The sequence below is a fragment of the Rhododendron vialii genome, chromosome 13a (genome assembly GCF_030253575.1).
Source record: "Rhododendron vialii isolate Sample 1 chromosome 13a, ASM3025357v1".
Lineage (NCBI taxonomy): Eukaryota > Viridiplantae > Streptophyta > Magnoliopsida > Ericales > Ericaceae > Rhododendron > Rhododendron vialii.
The window spans coordinates 2601583-2622029 of record NC_080569.1 but is presented as its reverse complement, the minus strand read 5'-3'; the positions used below and the strand labels follow the sequence as shown (position 1 = coordinate 2622029).

The 20447-nt window shown below is 38.8% G+C and overlaps 1 protein-coding gene across 4 annotated transcripts; it reads right to left on the bottom strand.

The window, feature by feature from the left end:
• Positions 1-6245: 6245 nt before the first annotated feature.
• Positions 6246-20269, bottom strand: LOC131313531 (mitochondrial Rho GTPase 1-like). Of its 4 annotated transcripts, none has more exons than XM_058341884.1 (14): positions 19967-20268; positions 19294-19426; positions 16195-16344; positions 15521-15697; positions 15135-15386; positions 14103-14171; positions 12096-12151; positions 9905-9986; positions 8082-8293; positions 7734-7803; positions 7396-7508; positions 6889-7039; positions 6558-6744; positions 6246-6487 (listed from the first exon to the last, which is right to left on the bottom strand). In XM_058341884.1, exons 1-14 carry the CDS (start codon positions 20155-20157, stop codon positions 6414-6416), a joined length of 1917 nt encoding a protein of 638 aa, XP_058197867.1. In that variant the 5' UTR covers positions 20158-20268; the 3' UTR covers positions 6246-6413. The 4 variants fall into 4 exon arrangements, with proteins under 4 accessions (XP_058197867.1, XP_058197868.1, XP_058197865.1 ...); XM_058341885.1 differs by having other exon boundaries at positions 6558-6735; XM_058341882.1 differs by having other exon boundaries at positions 6246-6744; positions 19967-20269.
• Between the last annotated feature and the right edge of the window lie 178 nt (positions 20270-20447).

Genomic DNA, 20447 nt, shown 5'->3' with positions numbered 1-20447 from the left:
AGTGCTTCATAGCAGCTACAGAAGCTGAACAGCTTTTACCTCTAGAAATCCCAGTTGATTTGCCTCGCATTTGGCAACAACAAGGATTTACCCATCTTCACTTTGGAGCAATCAGATTGGCCGTTACTTTCCATGGCAGAAAAGGTTTACCTATTACTTCCAGAATTGCTCTGGTTGATACTAGGTTTATGAAGTATCAGCATGCGTGTATTGCCACGGTCCAAACCACTTTAAATGCTGGAACTGTCATCTTTACCTTTTACCCCAACTTCAACATGCCACTAGCAGATCCTCATCTGCTCTCAGCTCTAAAAGTTCAAGTCCAAATTGGTGGTGCCTCCCAAATCTCCACTACATATGCTGCAACCCTTCACTACCAAATGGCCTACCGACTTCAAAACCATGCCTTTGACATGTCCTTACCCTCCTCTACAGATGAAGCCCTTTTCCTAACTGTCAACGCACCTCACCAAGCTTCGTGTGTTCATGTACCCCGACAAATTTCCAGATCTGAACTTCTTAAGCTTCTCCCAGAAAAATGGGTTACAGCTTTTGAGAATAACCAACACCAGCCCATACCTGTCCAATCTTCAAACCCACTTTTTGAAACCAAACCCGATGGCACGGTAGAAATTTCTTTCCCAAGAGAAACGTCTGCCTCACCTGCAACTCAACCCAGTGGTTGTTTCATGTTCACCCCATCCCCATCTTTCACTGATGCAGATTTTCCTCCATTGGAATATCATAACCCTCAAGAAAGAACCACTCACCGTCATAAGATTCTTGATTCAACTACCATTCACCCTGATGGTAGTACCAAAGCAGTATCAGCAGCAGAAGTAGCCATAAATTGGCAATCAGCAAATTCTCTAGCATAAAATCAAATTCTCCAAAGAATTGCTAACTCTCAGCAAAATTTGGAAAATGTTATCCATAAGAAGTTGTCAACATTAGAACTTCTTATCAGAGATTTGCAGCAGAAAATCCAACATGTTCACCAGGAACTCCTTCAGATGGCTTATGCCAACCAAGCATTTTCAGCAGCTTTTTCCCAAAAGGATGCTGAAATGAAGCATCTCAAGAACCAGCTTTACTCACTCCAGGCTCAGCAGTATTCCCAACAGAAAAATCCATTTGATATGTTCTCAACTTATCCCCAACAAAGTTTCTCTGGGTATCCTCAAATGTCTCAACCCTTACCTTTAAACCCTACCTCAATATTTGGTGATTCAAGCTCCAGTCTCTTTGGAAGCCCGTCGGCTTTCCTTCCTCCACCAAAAAGACCATCTCCACCAAAACTTCCTTTCCCAAAACCCCAGATAAAACCTACCCAACCTCCAGTTGTCATATCTCCACCATCCACCTCTACTACAGCACCGGTTACCTCCACTTCTTCTAGACCAACAGATCCACCATCTAACCCAAATTCCAAAGCACCTCAATTAATGGTCCAGCCGGTTGTTAGTCCTTCTAACAATCCAATCTCCACCTTGCTACATACCTTAGCCACCATGCCTGAAACCCCATCTCCCGAACAAACCATCGAATCTGATTCAGATATTGAATCTACTGATTCTATACCGACTCCTCATGTTTTCATGATGAACCCTGAAAACCCAGAAGAGGATGTTGAGGACCCTCCTATCATTGAAGAGGATCCTGAGTTTGAAACACCTCCAGAAATTCCAACCTTTGATTCCTTCTCTCATGCCAATATCCATACCCAAGGTTTCTCTTTTGATACCATTCCCCCCTCAAAATGGTTGGATAAACTCTATGAGATTCATGCCTGGTGTACTGCAGCTATGCTTTCTCCAAATGCTACACTAAGTAATGTCATTACTAAGTGTACAGCAAAATTTCTTGGCCGTCTCCGTCAATGGTTCTTAGCTCTCGGTGAATACCGACAACTACAACTCAAGCAGCTGCCAACACTTGACCAATTCATTTCAGTCCTCCATACTGAGTTTCTTGGAGACCACAACAACACCAAGGAATTCGTTCGAGAAGAATACCTCAGCATGAGATGCTGTTCATTCAAACGGAAAGATCTTGAGACTCACTATGACCGTATGTCTCAGAGATTTTATCTTCTCAACGGAATGGATGATGTTAATCTCAAGCAAGCTTTTCTCAATTCCCTTCCTGAACCATTGGGAAATGAGACAACAAGGCTCCTCCAGACAAAAGGATTAACGCTGAACTCAATTTCTCTTGGCGGTATTTATCAACACTCTTTGATTGCTTTAGAGAAACTGTGCAATCATCAGAAATTTCTCAGAACTCTTGAAGAACAAGGAAAACTTCTTGGCAAAGCTTGTGATCGGCCAGACTTATCCATAAAGTGTAAAGACAAGAAGTGCACTTGCCGTCCTTCACACCGGAAGTCTAAACACTTTCAGAAATGGAAGTTTCAATCTCTTGGCAGGTTCCCCAAGTCTTTCAAGTCCCGCAAGTTCTCACGAAAGAAGAAATGGAAATTCTTTAAGAAGAAAAAGTTCAGAGGACAGCGAAAGTCTGATCGCTGCTACATATGTGGAAAGAAAGGGCACTATGCGAAACAGTGTCCCAACAAAGCAGCTAGAGACAAGATGATGAACTCTTTGGCTCTCATTAATGGTGATCTCGAAGATGCTGATGTCGAGTCCCTATTTTCCATCGAAGATGAAGCAACAGATGATGCCGTCCTGGCATTCACTTTTGATGATTCCTCTTCAGAATCAGATGATCTCCCTGATGAGTCTGATTCCTTCCCCTATGAAATCCAAACACTCTGTTTTCCAAATATCATGCTAGCTCAACCTTTAGCCAAGGTCCAGATCTTACTTGGAAAATATGAAAAACCCATACCAGTTATCGCTTTCTTTGATACTGGTGCAGCAGCCTCCATCCTCAACCCAGCAATTCTTCCCAGGTCCTACTGGCAGTCATGTTTCCGACCCTTTACAGCAGCCAATAGAGAAACTTTTGTCATCTCTCTAATCAGTAAGCCTATTATCATTCAACTTTTCCCTGGATACACCATAAAACACCAAGTCTATGGTTCTGATCTCCCAGGAAAAGATTTACTGTTAGGCTTTGATATCCTCCAAAATCTCAGCAAAGTTTCATGGCTCAAAAAAAGATTGAAATACAAAAACTACTTGTTACCTTGGACCACTCAACCAAACCTTTTCAGCATAAAAACCTTTTCCTCCATAAAAGAAGCCATAATCCAAACCTCTTGTGCTGAAACCCATTCCCAGTTCCTCACCAAATGTTCCAACCCGCTTTGGAAAAACTCAGATTTCTTCATTTCCCTTCCTTTCAAGAAAAATGAAGATATTAACCCCACCAAAGCCACACATCATGGAATGAACCCAGAACATTACCAACTTGCTCTTCAGGAGCTCCAGCAACTTCAGTCAGAAAGTTTGATTGAACCCACAACCTCTCAGTGGGCATGTGAAGCATTCTATGTAAACAAAAGGACAGAGCAGATAAGAGGAAAACTCCGACTGGTTATCAATTACCAGCCTCTTAATCATTTTTTGCAGGATAATAAGTTCCCTCTTCCTCGAAGAAGTGTTCTTTTTGCAAACTTGCCTAAAGCTCAGATTTTCTCAAAATTTGATTTGAAAGCAGGTTTTTGGCAACTTGGCATTCATCCCGATGATCGTCCCAAAACTGGATTTTGCATTCCAGATCACCACTTTCAGTGGACAGTCATGCCCTTTGGTCTTAAAACAGCTCCATCTTTATTTCAAAAGGCCATGATTCGGGTATTTGCTCCTATATTATCCACAGCTCTTGTCTACATTGATGATATCTTACTCTTCTCCCCAGATATTGAATCCCATGCTGTTCTACTACAAACTTTCCATTCCCTTGTCCAAACCCATGGCATTATGCTCTCAGAAAAGAAGATGCTTTTGGCCCAACCAGAAATTGATTTTTTAGGGATGCATATCTCTAAAGGTCAATATACTCTCCAACCTCATATAGCCTCCCAGCTTGACCACTTTTCAGATGAAAACCTCACAGTCAAACAGGTTCAGCAATTTCTAGGAATTGTTAACTATATGGCTGATTTCATCCCCAACCTTGCTCAATACCGTACCCCTCTCTCAGCTCTACTAAAGAAAATTCCTCCTCCCTGGTCAACCCACTGCACTAAAGCCATCAAAGACCTCAAAACCTTAGCCAAAACCCTTCCACCTTTAACCATACCTTCAAATGGGAAGAGAGTACTTCAGACAGATGCCTCTGATCTGTATTGGGGAGCAGTTCTTTTGGAAGAAGATACAGAACAAAAGCGCAGAATTTGTGGTTACAAGAGTGGTGCTTTCTCCACAGCAGAACTTCATTACCACTCCACTTACAAAGAAATTCTGGCAATCAAGAAGAGTATTGAAAAGTTTGAGTTTCATCTAATCGGTCATCATTTCCTCATTGAGACTGATATGATGAGCTTTCCCAACATGCTCAAGTTCAAACAGAAACACCTTCCAAAGGCACAGTTACTCAGATGGGCAAATTGGTTTTCCAATTGGAGTTTTGATGCTGTTCACATAAAAGGAAAAACAAATGTCCTCCCAGACTTTTTGTCTAGACTCAAAAAAGAAATCAACCAGTTTTCAAAATCAAAATCACATTTCCTTGTCCCTGGTTGTTTTCCCATGATTTCCTGTTTCCATCCAGTGAATTTTCCTGTCCACCTCCAGTGTTATCTTTTAGAGTTAACCCTTCTTTCTCGTTGTGTCCAAATGTGTCAAAACCTTCAACATCTATGTATATTTAAATATGGTCTTGATGAGTGTCCCATAAAAGGTCTACCTTTTCATCCCGTCTATCCTTTCCTTACCCCGTTTGAGATCTCTTACCATAATGTCTTTCATTTTAAGAAAGAAGCGTATCTTCTCTTATGGTACTTAGTTGATGTCTATACTATAAGCGTCTGTTTTAATAAGTCAGCCGTCTTGGTATACTTGGCACATGCAGCGTTCAGTCAGATCCGTCCTCCTGAAGATTACTTCCTGAAATTTCTCCTGCTCTTTGGAAGCATATCATTCTGGCAACAGAAATTCAGAAGCACCCCCTGTAATCCAGATGAAGATCTCCAGTTTGCTTTCTGGACAAGTCGTAACAACAGGAGTCATCCTAATCCAGATGGTTCTATCACTTGGCGAAAGGAGTATCACACTATATTTCTTTCAACATATCCAGTGACTCAAGGATTGTGGATCAACAGTGGAAATTATCTTGTCATGACCCAAACAATGTGTTCTCTTAATGGATTGGCACTAATAGAGGTCTCCTCATCTCTCCTCCATTATGAGTCTGCAAATTGGAAATTCAATGACACTTATCCGGAAGAATGGCGCCAAAATATCCGTTATCTTTTAGATCAGTATCACCTCACAGACAGGACTGAAGACTCTTCTGGAAAGAGTGAATCAGAATAACACCAATGTGTTCAAGCCAGCTGTCCCTTTGCGTACAATAAAGTTTCAGCCTTTTTCGGCAAGGGTGAAATTATTAGTGTTTACTATGCAGATGTTTGTATTTATGTTTACTTGTCAATGGTGTAATAGTGTAATCTTACTTTATTGTCCGTATGTCCTCAGCAGGTTGTATTTTTGCTGTAGGCTTTTTAGGCTTAGCTTTATAGGTTTTTACTTTCCTGGCTTAAATAGTATTTGCCAATACTGTATGCTGATGCACGTAGTGATGTAAGTAGATGTCTTGGCTGCCTATAAATAGCCAGGCCTCTCTCCGTTGTAAACCAAGTTAGTCACATGATAGTGCAAGTTAATAATATTCTCTCTCTTTTGTGATCCTATCCTACTTCGTGTTTGTACCCACTGTGTGTCTGAAAACTAAACATAGAAGTGAATGTAATCCCAATACTTTTTTGCTTTTTTTATTTTATTTTATGCTGTTTAAAATTCCATATAAGGAAAGATAGAGGAGGAGAATTGCTACAAAGTACAATTAAAGATTTAACACCAAGGATTTAAAAAAAGAGCGAAGATTTTAATAGGATTCGAATCCATCTAGTACAGGGATTTTATTTCTATTGTTAGAAAACGGATTAGAAGGAAAACGGCGCCCTTAAATCTAATTACTGTCTAATGAATTTTCAGAATCAATGTATGGAGCCCGTGATTAGCCACCACGATAAAGGTGGTTTAGATACTGAACAATTTGGAAGTAGATGGGCATGAATACTGACTGCCAAAACTTCAATGCAGGAGAGATCGAGATGGAAAACACGAGGTAAATGATTACAATGATCAAAACTTCCTGAAATATATACAGTCTATATACGGAAATGTCTTGAGAATGCCAAAAATGGACAATAAAAGAAAGGCGTGGTAAATAACCTTTTATTTAACAGCAGCTTATGGCTTGATGATAATACAAGCAAGTGCCTAATTGGAGGAGTTTTTCCTTGCAGCATACGCACGATAGGCAGCCAACCCAACCACAGCAACGGCAGTCCCAACTGCAATACAACAGATAAACAAATATTCCAACAGGCATATAGACACTAAAACATTGAACAAGATGCATACCTGAAACTAACACAAGGGAGCGGTTGACAAGCTGACGGTAATGCTTCTTGGTTCTCCCGATTTCAGTTTCAGGAACACTTAGATGAGGGTGGGTGGCGGCATTTACAATTCTGATGAATATGCTATTCAAATCTCTTTCCTTCACGCTAAGATGAATAGGAGCACCAATTCGTACATCCTGAGAAATCTACAGGAAGGGAATTAAAATTGGAGTGTTTATGCTCTAAAAAGATACTATCACTTATTGTTTTCTCTTGGAAGGGAGAATCATTTCATATCTCATCCTTATATTGAACTGAGAGTTAATGAAGCAAATAGGATAAGTAAATACCTTTGCCGAATCTTTAATTGCCATTGGATACGAATTCAAATCATCCTTGGCAGCAATTAATAGAGAAGGCACCCCGAAACCACTTTCTTCTCCTTGCCTAGCCACTTCCAAGAGTAATTCTGATGTTCTTTTCAAAGAATATTCATCCGAACTACGAAGGAAAAATCAGTTGATGTTATTCTCACACAATATCAAGTAATCCTATAAGAAGAAAGAAAGTTTGATAAGGTTCAAAGGACTTTGGATACAAAAAATCTCAGAAAACCCTTAACCATAGCCAACATAGTATATGAGATATTCAAAATAAAGACAAGCAAGCAAGTAGGATGATGAAAAAATAGTCCTGCAATTGACAGCTACAATTGCATGTACTTGAATTTTTACTTGATCTTCAACTAGACTTGTGTCCCCTTCTTGTTAATTTGATTATCAAATTTTTGGGTTGTGTTTGCACAAATGAGATTATCTAATGGTTACTTCCACAAAAACTACCAAAATCGTGCCCACCTATCATAAACAAAAACTGCTACATCGCATGCTGCCAAAGACTCCTTATTCGACAGAAGTTTTTTAACTCCATCTTCTGGAATCTCCCGCAGTATAAGAGTCTTCTTGGTTCCCTGCATGGCCGAAGTATACAATAAACAAGGTCACATAGTTTGAATCAGTCATGTCTCAATCCGAAATAGAGAGAAACAGATCTGATCAGAAAGATGATGCAATTTGCAAGCATCGTTAAACAGTTTGATGCATAAGCATTGAGAGAGAGAGAGAGAGAGAGAGAGAGAGAGAGAGAGAGATTTATCGAACCATCACATCAGACTAAGCTTCTTTGGTTTACTTACCACAAGTTGGTCAACGTCATTTACTGCATAATGATCCTCAGATGTCGAAGTATAACTGTCCGAGAAAGGCCTGTCGATGGAATCAGCAACAGCAAAATTATAAAGCTAAATGGCCTAGAAGACAAAAGAGCGAAGAGGAATAGAAATGAATGAAGACACTACGATTTTCCCCACCTCAGAGAAACAGAGAGAAATAAAAGCACACTAGGTATTATTATCCGAAGGCAAAAAAAGGGACTAATGATAAACAGGACTAATCAAAGAACCTGACCTAAGACCACCAAATCTGGACACACTAAAGCATTTTGGTTGAATTAAGAGTGAGAGGGGTGTCAGGTCAGAGAGAACCTTCCAAGAAATGACTTGAGTAATGCAGATTTTCCAGCATTTTTGGGTCCAAAAACAAAGCACTGGAAAACATTTCTGTCTGTCTGTTGCTTCTTACGATCAGCTAATCTTCTACTAGTAACACGGAGTGCTGATGCAGGATCACAACTATATCCAATATAAATCAAGTTAGCCAGACTTCGAGCTGGGTCCCGTAGAGTCATGAAGGCCCACTGCAATCAGATGGAAATGAGGGAAACAATTAACATATAGCTCAACAAGGAACAGGCCTGTTTAAAAGAGAGTATGTATTGATGAACTACAATCAACTGCCGATCCAAAAAAAAAAACTACAGTCAACTGCCAGACTTGACATTTTACATTTTCAGGATGACTTGGGTGCAACATAGATATGTTGGGGGGTAGTCAGAGGACTGACATGAAAGGGAGGTAGAGGAGGAAGGCTTGTTACTGTCCCCCTTTTGCCTTGTGCGGATGATTTGCAAATTTGAAGAGAGCAGAATAGAAAATCATTCAAAGATGTGTGGATGAATCCATTTCTTGGCTTAAAAGTTATTGTTTGATCATTCTGAAGTTGGGTCACTGGGTGCAAGTAAATGTCACCGAGTCAGGATTTTATTTGATTGTGTGGATACCCTTCATCTCTTTGATTAGCATCCCCTGACATCCCATAGATCAAATTCCTTCACTTGTCGGAAAATTAATAATAACGCTTCAATGAAAACAACCTGCAGTGAAAAGATCAAATTGTTTCTAATGTAGCTGACCCCAATTGATTGGGACACAAAGCTTGGTTTGGTTATAAGAGGCGTGTGTATCCCACCCTAGTGAGCAGTGCAAGCCTACATTAACCCTCCTTTTTGAAAGTGTGGGTTTAGATTTCTTTGGCCCAGGCGTGAGTGTATGCTTGAGTAATTCGCAGGGAAACATAACCCTAAGGGAGAGAACATCCTGCTGCCTAGGAGCCTAGGATATATGATGCAGGCTGATATTTTAGTTAAATATTTTTGAAATTAGTATTTTGTTAGGAATCTTTCCGTTTTAGCATAAATTGCCTACAATATTGGGTTTTCTTAATTAGGTTGATTCTATATTCCTTTTTATTGTTTTCTTGTTCTCCAAGAAATAGATTTTGTTTTCCATTATTTTAGTTTCTTGTTTAGTATTTCTAGATTATTATAAATTGAGTTGTAAGCCTTTGGGCAAGGTGTTTGTTTATGATTTGGTTAATGAAATTGTGAGAAATTTTCTCAATATTGTTTGAGAGAGTATCTCTAGTTCAAACTTTTCGTGATTGTCCTTGTTGCGTGTTGAGCGTTCTTCTTTTTCAACACGCTCCCTTGCATCAATATAACAGAAATAAAGGCAACAAAATATCATACAAAATCTATAAACCCTCCAATTAAAGAACACCATGTTTTCCTATGATGCAACCAACCATAACTTGCATAAGAAATTGGATGATAATTCAGTTTCCACTCAAAAGCAACAAGAAAAGTAAGGGAAAAACACTTCAACATGTCCATGAAAGTGCTAAATAAGCATAATAATCTTATGCTGGTCCAATGTTCAAAGAACTTGCTCATACTTGGATCCAAAAAAATAACTTAAAAAACTTCGACAGATGAGCATCAGAACAAGAACAAGTATCTCTCCTGCAGTTCTATTCTCATGATAACAAAAGGTCATATGTTTTATACTCTAGTTGATGTAAGCATTATCATCACCCCGCCCTTTACTCTCCAAAAGAAACAGTATAAAGAACAAGAAAACAAGAACATAGATTACAGTTGAGAAAATAACATGAGCAACAGCAAACACACCTGAGATAGAAAAGAATTAAGCGATATTCCCCCCAATAAAGTCCTCTCCGCAGCATCTTTATAAGGAGCTTCATCCCAAGGACTGAAATTCAAAACATAAAACACAGAAGGCTCCATATGTTCTTAACAATAATAATCAGAACATATTTCCGTACAACAGAGAAAACCCATTCTTTTTTAGAAATAAAATACGTAGTGAGAAAAAGGCCAACCGGGTCCATATCCTTATGTAGACATCATACAAAGCAATTGGTTTGGATTCTTTGGAATGAAATGCACGCAACAAATTCATACTCATACAACTGCAGTGACGACTTCATATACACACACAAGCTTGGTTACATTGAAGCAATTCTTCTTCTTTTTTTTTTGGTTACATTGAAGCAATTCTACTATCAAATGCCGCATCCCTAACACCCAAGGTTCATCAGTGCAAGATATGTTGAGTTTAAACCAGTTTATGACAAATTCTGCCAAATAGAAATTGTAAACTGAGACTGATATATTTACTTTTTCCCTGAGTGATCGATGGACTTCGTCGGAAAATAGACAACAACATAACATAACAGAACCCATTTAGTCCCCAATCATTGGGGGTATGGGCGGGGGATGATTGGAGACAGACCTAACTTTTGGCAATATATGCACAAAGTGGCTACTCTCAGAATACCACTGAAATAGTGGCCCCCCTAAACCTCCGAGAACCGAGGAGCTACAGGGACGTTTTGTTGTAGAACCATGCCCTTAAATCAAAGCCAAATGGCATTAGAAAAGAACAATTGCCAATGAGGGTCCCCACAGATTGAGGGCGCTTGGATGGCAAGGTTGGAGACGGACCAAACCTTTGACAAGTTGGCCACCTTTTCAAAAGAACCTTTCCTTCAAGGTTACAAGCATTATCAACTATTAGGTTGACCTGTGCATATGTTCAGCTAATTCATCTCACCACCATATAATCTAGGGCTGCGCACGGTCCAGATCGGATCGGATTCCTATGAATCCAATCCTAATCCGCAAGTCACAATTTTTTGAAAATGAAATCCGTGTCCAGACCAAAAGTCTCGCAGTTCGGTTCCAATCCGAACAGTGAGTCATGGTTTGGTCCCGGTTTTGTCCATGGATCACATCTTCCAAGTACTTCATCAACCAAGACTACATGATTCTACACTCCAAAAATGTAAAAGATGATTACATTAAGCACTTAGCTAGTATTCCAAGTTCCCAAATACATTACATCATATACTAGAGCATAAACTACAGTAAATACATGCACATCCACTATCCAGTAACGGAGATTCAATAGGAGTTGCGAGCATGGCAGCTTGGGAGTCGGAGAGACGACAACCAAATTTAACGAAAATAAATACATATACGTATATACGCATGCATATATAAGCTATTGTATGATGGTATGTATAATATAGAAATCGGTGTAAAATTATAATTCTTTCCTATATGTTACATATATATCATTATTTTTTATTTCTTAAATATCTGATGGTCCGGTTCGGACAATCCACGGTTTGAAATGAAAATCCAATCCTAATCCGTATCTCACGGTTTTTTAATTTTTGAATCTGTGTCTGGACCATTAATCCACGGACAAAATCCAAAAGGTATGGATCGGTTCGGACCGGTTTCACAGTTCACCGGATTTTTTGTGCAGCCCTAATATAATCTGAGAGATGGAGAAGCCCGACTACAAAAAGGATTATGTGAAGATCAAATAAGATCCTGCAACTTCCTGTGCAAGAAAGCGTAAGAACCTTAGCTACCATTAATTCATGTATTGGATCTAATATGTCATTAAGAAGCTGCAGCCTCCTAATCTAGAGTTACCCAAGGAAAACAATCAGATACTTGACAGAATTACGAAATTCTAAATACATAGCTGATATCTTCATGGAAGGAAAACATGCATAGATGCATATGATTTAGATGGACCGAAAAGGACGATTCAAAACAGAAACCAAATTGGAAGCACATGCTTGTGTCTGAGGAGTAAGATATGCCCACATAAGGGATAGCTGTTTGATAGTCTTTAGACTGTCTATGACCATAGACAAACATGGGCAACAATATCTAAAGTATCTGTCAAGAATCGCCTAAATTACAATATGGATAAGAATGTTATATGGCCAAACGAGGGAATAAGAGCAACAACCAGTACCAGATACTGAAAACAAATCACCTTTCTGGAGCAGTTGAAAATAAATCCTCAAGCTCAGAGTGACGCAAGGCTCCATCCTGTTCAGCGCCATATTTCACAATCAGAAATTGTAAACCTGTATATAAGGGTTTTTTTTTTTGAAGGGAACCTGTAAATAAGTTTGAACAGCAGAATGTGGAGGTGCAAATTTTGAGGGAATTGCATTCAGAAATGGTGGACTCTTTCAGAACACTTCTGAAAAGGATGTAAGTATGTAACATAGGACTGACAAACATCATATCCAAATCATGCAAGAAATGACCCCCGTCTCAAAAATTAAGGCCGTCAGCGACTATGCCAAGTTTAAAGCTGGTCACATCACTAATAAACAAATGGGAATCAAGAAAGGATGAACAAAATTTTCCATCAAGAATGGAACTCCTAAATATGTGTAAAAGAGATGGAGCTTTTTAACGACGACAGAATTGATTGACCTCGACTCACAGCCTATTGATACGTTTGCAGTGGTTATGCATTATTAGCATAAGGTTATCCAAGCCAAAAATGAAGACAACCAAATAGTTTTTATAAAATGCATTAGTTTTCAATTCCCACGGTGGTGTATAGCGCCTTTTTGTCTTCGGCCTTTTTTTGTATATGGGCAGCATTCCCTTAATGGCTCTTTGCTAATATAATTATTTACTTATCAAAAAAATAAAATTGCATTATTTGGACAACCAATAAAGTAGTACTAGTGAATGTGGAGAAAGAAAGACTTTGAGCCAAGAAGATGTATTCTTGAATACATTAACTAGTACGATTTCTTCTTTTTCACGGAAAGAGACCTCGCTGCATCATCTGAGACTTGCACTTCCACATTGCCTAACAAGATTGGGATGTCACCAGGCCACCACCAAGAGCCCGCAAATTTCTGGCCCAAAATAGGGCCCCCATTTGGTGTACTTAATATATACTAACTACTTCGAACATTTTCTGTACTTGCAGTCATGGCACAGTGGTAGAAATGCTCCACTCCGAAGAATGTGTGTTGGGTTCGAATCTTGTTATCTGCATTTTTTATTAGCATAAAAAAAGAACTTCTAGTAGCTCACGAGTTTCGAACTCGATACCCCAAAAATTAACACTTGTACTTCTCCACCATAACAAGCAAAACTCACAAATATCTGGAAAGTAACTCATCTACTAATGAGCTTGGAGCTTTAAGTTCCCTTTTCCTAATATTGAAGGTTTATATTTTCCTTGTTTCATTTGTGATGTGGAAATTAGAATGATACATTTGTTTTCAAGTTATTCTAATTATCTTAAGAAAATTTAGTTAAACATGGTCCCATGACTCCCATTTTACAATCCCACCTACGGCCCCAAAATGTTTAGAGCCAGCCCTGATAACATCAAATTTCCAGTTGAGCTTCCTTAACCAGTGGTTATGGAGCATATATAACCACGCAGACTAGAAATTTAAGACAAAACTAACGTTTACAAATTCCTTCATTTTTTTAAGGCTTGGCAATCAAGACAGAGCAGCATTTATCCACCCATAGAACTCATACAGAACCTTTGTGCAGATTATGCTAAGCTTAGGTCCATCTGTAGTCTTAACCCCTACAGAACCCTCGAAAATGGAGATCTAAGAAAGCAATCTTAGTTATACTCCCAAGTCCCAACATCACTGTCACATGTTTAAACAGGCAAGGTTCAAGCTTCCAAATATCTTTAGAGTGACTACATTATTCGTAAATTCCAGTTATCATTTTCTAAGCACATCTAAAAGCTTTAACACTATTCCTTTGGTTTCATAAACACCCATTGAACTCTTGTCGCCAGCAAAATTTATGGTTCTGGTATGAACACGAGCCAAGGAGGCCCTTCATATAAAACATCAGATAAGGCAAACGCCGCAAACCCAAGGGATGCAGCCATGATATTATCCATGGTAAGAGAGTAAGCAATATAACACGGTTTCATCTGTTAATAGCAACGAACAAGACCCAAAAAACGAAAAAAGAAAACAAAAAGATTGGTAAGTACCTTATCATTGTCGAACAGACTGAAGACACCCTTCAAAAACTCCACAGCTTCACCTGTCAATTCTACGCTCTACAGGAGGGAATTTAAGAGAAAGTATGAAGTATGTACAAAAGGCTTATTATCCAAAAAGAGTGAAGAAATATTCTTAAAAAAAACACATTAGCAGCATAAATAAAATATCAAGACAGTGTAAGTCTGTGCCATAAGACAGTATTAAAACAGCCTGCGTCCAAAGATAAGCATCAGCGAATGCCTAGCCTCATTTTAGCTTGTTTGGTAGACAAGCAACTCAAGGCCAACCTCAATTATTTGGCCCATGAACAAGCGAAATCCCTAGTATTCTTAAGTTTTGAAGCGTGCAGGGATGGATACACATCATTCGACTTGCCAAGAATAGAACAAATCCACTCTTCAAAAGACGTTGAGTTCGACTAATAGACTTAAGTGTGTCCTCAATAAAGGTGAATTTGACCAAATACATTCCTGTGATGCTGAATTTTACCTTTTCACAAGATCAAGCCATCCGTTTTCCTCTACTTAAACACACAACTTCCAAATTCAGTCATAGTTTAACAAGTTCCGAAACAGCAGCAATTTTTTAGCTTGTTGAAGGAGCGGCTCATGAACTGACTGAGTTGCCAAGAAAGCAAACTCAGATGAGCTAATACTCACCTCAGCACATTTACGGCCCTATATGAGAATGTACCTGTCCACACATAGTATATGATCAAGAAGAGGAAGAGCTTTTCAGGTCATCAAGAACACAGGTCGAGTACCCCCCCCCCCCCCCAACTCCAGCAGCTCAACAATGTTTATCAAAAAGAGAAAAGGTTACAGGTTTAAAAAGGAAAAAACTAAACAACAAGACGACGTTCCATTTACAGACCTTTCTGCCTACTACTAAAGAAAGTTCCCACTCTCTTGTACTGATTTTACTAAATGAAGATGACAGCAGGTGAGAGTTAGCCGCAATAAAGTTTTACAACAGTGTTGAAATATGGGCAACCCACTGAATTGTAATGATATAGATACCTGATCAGGAGCTTTCTTGGATGGAACTGCAAGCAGATCACCCCTGAGCTTAATATCATCATCATAACCAAATTTTCTTAAAACAGTCCATGTCGTCTCAAGACGCCCTTTCTCTATGAAAAGAGCATGGAGGAAAAGAAATCCTGTCAAGGTAAGCCCAAGCTCATTAACCCCATCCGGTAGCTGCTCTTGCACAACTCTCTTAACACCCACTATTTCGGCAGGCTGTAGTGGAGCATTGAAACATTTAACCTGCTCACAGGGATCATAAATCATTTCACAATGCAAGACGAGAAAAAAGATTAATTAAACATTGACAACTTAATAGAATAGGGTACAACTAGCAACAATTGTACTATTGACAGGGAAACAAGTCAAAAAGTAACCTGAAACTCATTCAACTCTGTATCATTTAGGGCACCATCCATATCGTGATCACAAAGAATAAATATCCGTTTCAATGCTCTCACACATCGGGGTTTTAGAGCCTGAGTTTCCTGATCAAATAATGGAGCTGTCGGATGAAGAACAGCCTTTTGCGCATAATAGAATACTTCAGGGACCTACAAACCAATAAAAAGATATTCACCTTTAACATCTTTAACATATTGCAGCTTAGAAAAAGATTGGCAAGTCATCACATCATAATTTCCAAATTTAGGATTACAGGATTCAATGTCAATATTGGTTAGACTTCAAAATCCAAGTGTCAACAAATTCGTTCAAATATTCAAGTTACGAATCTACTCATGTATAGTTAGGATCTGTAATCAGTGTGTGATTACAGTTTCATTACATAGAACAATGAGGTCGAACAAGTCCATTATCACTTTGAGAACACCAATTAGTGCAACTAACACTAGTGAGGAAACCCTTCCATCACCCCAATTAACGGGGGACCAAGATTAGGTGATATATCCTGTCTTTTGCACATGTAATTTAACATGATGTCAACGATGCAACTGGAGAAACAAAATCAAACATGATTGGTAATACTCAACATCTGTAACTAGCAACTCTGCAACAAAAAGACAACACAATTTAATCCATTGTGACAAACCTGAACCAGATTAGCTGCAGAACATTCGATACAGGTCTCTATTTCCCGAAACTGACGCATAATAGGTGCCATCACCTGCTCTAGACTGAGAGCGTGGCGCTCATCTCGCAAATCTAGCTTGCAACCAACCACAATTACAGGTACTTTCACCTATCCATTGATACAAACGCGATAAGTAAATGGAGTAAAATATAGAGGATGGAAGGCTCTTAGACTGGACACCTCACATCAGCCATAACGATTTTTTAAGCTAACAAATGTATATTCTTTAAAAAAGCTAACACACAAAATTCATAAAGGTAAAGACTAAAAAATATAAGCAATAATCAAAGTAAGTAGGACAATGCGCAAATAACAAAAAATAGGAAAGAGTTGGCCTGTGAGTTTGAGAGCATGCAATCACCGATATACCCCTCCATGTGAAGGTTCACATGGAGTACACCTGTTCAAGATGCAACTCAAATGCTCACAAGTCTTCCTCATCCAATGTTCACATCCCCCAGAGTATATAAACAAGTAACCAGCAAAAGTTGTCAATAAACACAATGTGAAAATCAATATATGTAAGTGTGTACCGTAGCCTTTGCTACTTCACTGTCTATGGATATCACAATGCCTTAGCCTTCTCTTTTTCTATGACTGTTTACTATCTCCTCTAGTTTTACTCATTGAGGTGTATACTTAATAGTAAAAAGAGAAAAAAAATGTGTAGTGTGAACGGAAATACAAAATTACCATCCATTCAATACCCCGTGCCACATAAACTAAACCCATATACCTTATTATCTCCCATGGCCTATAACATAATAACATACCAAAAACACTTGTAAATATCGCAGGATGGATTGCATGTGAAGATGCATAGCATTCACTGAGGCCTTTAGGAAAGCTACAGGTCGATAAATATTTGAATGATGATAATCGAAATTAATAAACAAAAATCATAAAAATATAAATACTCAAAAACATCATTTTGAGCAATAATCAAAGTAGGAAAATATGAAAATAACAAAAAATAGGAAAGAGTTGGCCTGTGAGTTTGAGCATGTAATCACTGCCCTAAAGCCAATATTCCTCCCCACGTGAAGGTTCTAACGGAGTACCCCTGTTCAAAATACAACTTAAATGCTCACAAGTCTTCCTCATCCAATGTTCACATCCACTGGAGTATATGAACAAGTAACCACCAAAAGTTGTCCATAACAACAATGTCAAAATCAATATATGTAAATATGTATACGAATACGTAGCCTTTGCTGCCTCACTGTCTATGGCTATCACAGTCACACTGCCTTAGACTTCGCTTTGTCTCTGAACTGTTTTCTACCTCCTCTAATTTCACTCGTTGAGGTGATATACTTAATATAAAAAAATGAGTAGCGTAATGAGAAATACAAAATTACCATCCATTCAACTCCCCATGCCACATAAACTAAACCCATACACCTTATTATTTCCCATGGCCTGTAACATAATAACATGCTGAACCCTTGTAAATATCACAGCATAGAAGAATCGCATGTGAATATGGATTTCATTCATTGAGGCACCTAGGAAAGCTAAACATGTAGAAAAAGTTGAATTATGATAATAGAAGTTAGGAAATTCAAAAGGCACATTTTCTTAAATAAAGCCTTTTCCAACAATCTCGACAAGTTTTAAAAACTGCAGACAAAAGAAGAAGAAAACTTGCGTATATAATGTTTTTTGTTCTCAAACACTGAAGTTGAAAATAAAAAATAGTTAATAAATGTAAGGGCAAATCCAATACGGTGCAATAGGTGTGCATCTTCCCAACTTGAACCAACGTTTCAGTATGGGTCTAGCCTCCATGCTAGTTCATGGTCGATTACTTTCCTTGAGGCACCACATTTCCCAAGGGATGTATCAAAATTTTGTTATAAACACACATCAAACAAACATGGTCCGTTTTCCATTGGGTAAAGTTGATCCAACTTTCATGACGCCACATTAATTTCGGATCCATCTTTAAACTGAGCCAACATCGGACAAAGGCATCCTGTATTTTGGGTCCCCCAACCAAATCCGATCAAGCTGTCAAAATAACTTTCTATGGTAGCAAGCAAATAGCCTCACTACTAGTAACAATTACAAATCTGCGACTAGTAGCCTACTTTTGCTACCAGGAACTATGTTTTGCGGCAAGTAGTCCCAATTACCAACTAGGGACCACTTCTTTAAATTAAAGCCCAGATTTAGTGGCCATTAATATCAATATAATAGGAACCACCATTCTCCTTCCTTTGTCTTATGTGGCCAATAGTTTATACGTGTACTAGGACTGGATAACTTTTCTAGATGTGGCCAGTAGTCCATACACCTACTAGGAGCCATTTGAAAATCCGTCATAGAGCCACTATTCTTCTTTCATGAGGCCAGTAACCTTTTCACAACTAGGAACCTCCAAAATTCCACAACTACTAACTTTTATTTGACCTTCAAAAAGCCCAAATGTAAACAACCACAAAGTAATTAACTATTTTACAAAAAACACAATCTCAAATTAAGAGAGTGTCAAATGTCCAAAGGAAATATTCAAGTTACCCCCATATTTGAATTTTTAGCCAGCAAAACAACACAGGAATTCAAAAAAGTATCAAGTCTGTATCTTGATTATCATACTTGTTTCTTTTTTCCTCAAAGAAGACAAACAAAAGTCTACTTCTGTAACTCCCTTCCAATGCGCACATATAGTTACATGTGTAACAAAGGTATGCCACACAATACGTCATTTAGCTAGTTGATGTACAGCTAAAAACTGAACCTTTGATACAATGTTACATATCAACAAAATACTCGTAGTCCAGTTAATTCCAGCATCTAAAATCACTGAATGTAAACTCAAAAAACTATCACAAAATATAGCATAAGAGCCGCATTCGTAGTGTACATAAAACAAGGCATATAACCAATTTTTAACATTACAAATTCACCATCATATCTATATGAATGAAATAAAGTTTTACTTTTCTTGATCATAATAAAGTTTAACTATTATTTGTAAGACTCCAACAATATAGACAAAAAGACCATCGATATGTATATCAGCTGAGTAGAAAAAATTGGCGAATTGAAAACCTCTAGTCGACGAAGTTCGTGAAGCCAGAAATTACTCAGGTGATCCAGAGTTGCAGGCTGATCACATGCGTAGGTTAGCACTACCGCATCTGCTCGCTTTAATTCTTCCGCAAGCCTGCCTCTATTCTCCAAACTAAATTCAAAATCAATTCACAAGAATACAGTACGACTTATCAAGCTTCAAACCATTAAAAAAAGTATACATAGCGACATAAACATTAGAGGCCCTTTGGGCTAAATTAACATTTCACAAAGACATGTCGGTATTAAAGTAGTTACTTTTTCTTCTAACTTTCCGTCATAATTTTCACATCACATCTTTTGTCGGGGATCAAAAAAATTAGAGAAATATCGGTATCAATGGAAAAAAGTTCATGTAGCACGACCATATTAACAGATTATATTTTCCGGTTTTTCCAAACTTTTCTAATCTTTAGTAGTAATTTTTTCCAACTTTATTGATTCCTCCACGAACCATTAATCCAAAAAACTTGACCCGAATCTATTAGTTTGAGAAAACAACCAAAAAGACTCGATCCAAAAAAATTAGGCCAAAGTGGACATGCATTGATAGTCTTAAAAATCGCTTCAAACCAGACCAGTAGATGGATAAACATTGTCTAGGCATTCGCTGTCTTAAAAAAACTGCACAAGTAGAGGCAAGGATCGTGACCTAGACGACGTGTCGATGATAACAACGGGCACGCCGTCGGGGTAGAAGTCGGGGGGGAGGCGAGTGGGCGGCAGAAGGGGCTGAATATACTCGGGGAAGCTTTCGGAAGCTGCTGCGGCGATCAAGCTTGATTTGCCGGTGCCGCGGTCGCCGGCGACGACGACGCGGACGGTGGTGCGACTGCTTGCCATCGGAGCTGGTATCGGAGGTTTCAAAACGAAAGGTATCAGTTTTTGGATTCTTCGAAGCCCTAATTCGTTCCTGGTGGCAGTGGCGAAGAGCGGTTGGAGAGTTGAGGATTCGTTGATAGTGGTTGTTATTTAAATGGTGTAACGGGGCCCCTCCGTTCGCCAGCTGTCGTGTGCAAATTTTAGGAAAGTCGAGAGTGTGTATATGTGCTGGAAACTCGCGGCCTCCGCTTGCCAGCTGTCGTACGTAGATTTACCCGGATCTGTGTACCGTATCGTGCAATTTCTTTGCA